General features: G+C 38.1%; 1 protein-coding gene across 1 annotated transcript in view; it reads right to left on the bottom strand.

The window, feature by feature from the left end:
• The window catches only part of LOC112528457 (LEAF RUST 10 DISEASE-RESISTANCE LOCUS RECEPTOR-LIKE PROTEIN KINASE-like 2.4), a 4338-nt gene extending 2163 nt beyond the window's left edge, over positions 1-2175 (bottom strand). The window contains exons 1-3 of the mRNA XM_025139484.1: positions 1345-2175; positions 590-628; positions 12-512 (exon numbers count right to left, since the gene is read on the bottom strand). Coding sequence (XP_024995252.1) covers positions 12-512; positions 590-628; positions 1345-2116 — 1312 coding nt within the window. The 5' untranslated portion in view covers positions 2117-2175. The remainder of the gene's footprint in view (positions 1-11; positions 513-589; positions 629-1344) is intronic.
• Between the last annotated feature and the right edge of the window lie 236 nt (positions 2176-2411).

Here is a 2411-nt window from a genome sequence, read left to right as displayed (position 1 = left end):
TGTGCTACAACCACTATGCAAGTACTCTAAGCCTCGTGCAATCCCGATAGCAATCTGGAACAACTTTTCCCACCCAAGTTGGTTATTATTTGAAGAAGTTTGGCCATATATAAACCTTTCGAGGGATCCATTTGGCATGAATTCGTATATCAAAGCTCTTTGATGGCCCTCGGAGCAAAATCCCACAAGACTTACGATATTTACATGACAAGTCTTACCAACACTTGCAACTTCATTAACGAAATCTTCACCGTTACCCTTTAATTCATTTAAAACCTTCACTGCCACTAGGTTTCCATTGCTTAGCTTTCCTTTATAAACACAACCAAAACCACCTTGTCCTAGATTGATTTCAAATGAGTTTGTCATCTTCTTTATCTGCGAATAAGTGTACCTTTTTGGATCTAGGAATTCATGATTCTTTAGAAAATTTTCTACGTTAACATTGGTCTTTCTTCTCCGTTTGAGTTTCCTTATAAGTGTTATGACAAGTGATATAAGTCCTATACCAACTGCATCAAACAACGAATATAAAATTATTTATCATTCAAAACTTGAGTAGACAAAGGTTTTGTGTATTATAAATTACCTAGGACAAGAAGCATTCCTGGGTCAGTACCGTATTCTCCTGCATAAACAAAAGGCAACCAAATCATCTTAACATATTTGGATTGTATACACTACGAGTTGATGTTGAGAGAAGTCCATGAGTACTTTGCATGCTATATATTGTATTATGGTTGTAAGAATCTGTGCATATTTGGGCATTAAAATTGGAGTTCTCGTGTAAAAATAAGGCCTACACGACTTGGCATGCGACCTTGGGTCACAACCACGCTTGCATAGACCTCTATTGTTGGTCGGTTGGATTGCGACCATAGTCGTCTCCAAAGTTCAAAAAAAGGTGTGAGATGTGGCGTGGCGACGATGTCAAGCCTCAAGCCTTACATGCCACGGTGAGGACGCGACATTTTTCAAGGCGTGACATAAGGCGACAAATTTGTATGTCATATATAGAATTATATATAGACATATGTTTTATAGGTTTTTGATTAAATATATAAAATAGAACTTAAAAGCGTAATTTTATAACTTTATTTTGTAACGTTTATGAATTTGTGTTGTGAATTATGTGATTAGAATTATATATACACACACATGTACATAATTAATCATTTACAAACTCAATTAATTATACATACAAATCAGTTATCATGTGTGTTTCACATGTTTAAGACTCTTTTATCTATCGAAAAGAAGTCCTCTAACATTTCAAATGACTCTTTTATACGAACTATCATGTTTGTAAATATTAAATATGATATGTAAAGGAAGAGGGCTTACGAGTTGGGCAACTTATTGCGTGCATCTGGTCGCCCCAGGGGCAAAAACACTGCAAGTTGTAACCATTCGAACCACACCTCCCACCGCTCTGCTTGCATTCGGTACAATACGGCGCAACCCACTGCATCATAAACCCCTTCATCATCACTTGTGCATAATTTCCACCGTCCACCACCTCCATCTGTTGTCTACCAATTCCAGCGTAGTCGTAGTGCACTTGCACCGGGGCCACCACTAGATGACCACAAACTTCCTTTCCCATCTCCAAATTCCTGTCATCGCTAAGCATAACCAACAAAATGTTCGGGTTGCAGGACCCAATCCTGTACCTGCTCAGATTCTCCGGTAATTCCTTGGAGCAATTCATAAGAAAAACAAGCTCACGAGTAACCGAGTCATTGAAAAGGCGAAAGCGGTAAGGATCAAGTGTGATGTTTGTGAGTCCTGAGGGGCATGTAACGTTTTGGGCAGTTACCAACCGCATAGAGCTGTTGCTATAGTGAATATCTTTAACTAAGTAGTCATTTCCTGAAATCGGAAGAACTAAGGAGCCATTGTCGTAGCAGTGTACCTCGAAACCAGGGTACCCACAAAGTGAAGCTCTAGGGCCTGGAGTGAAAAATGGAAAGTTTATACTCCTACCATCATGACCACACGGTTTGGGGGCACAGACTTCATAAGAAGTTGGATCCAAACAAAAAGATTGTTTTAAAAACAAGAAGAAGATGACTAATATACATAGTTTGAGGGTTGATGCTACGTGCTGTTGCATTTGGGACCTTAACTATAAACGATTAGGAACTGATAATCATATCTGCAGTTCGATGATTGAGAGAGATTTATGTGGGTGTGAAGATGGGTCAGCTTATAGAACACTGAATGAATGAGAATAGTTGTGGAAAATAAATAAGGAATACATAGAAGATGATATCGGCATCCGTTTATGCATGTGGCTGTGAACATCGCTTGACTTTGCGTCTACTTAGAGCGTACAGGGATGCTCAAATGATAGCAACATATATATATATATATATATATATATATATATATATATATATATATATATA

The sequence above is a fragment of the Cynara cardunculus genome, assembly GCF_001531365.2.
Source record: "Cynara cardunculus var. scolymus isolate 2C chromosome LG 15, CcrdV1, whole genome shotgun sequence".
Taxonomy (NCBI): Eukaryota; Viridiplantae; Streptophyta; class Magnoliopsida; order Asterales; family Asteraceae; genus Cynara; species Cynara cardunculus.
Note: the sequence above shows the minus strand (reverse complement) of the source record. Positions and strands in the feature narration are given on the sequence as shown.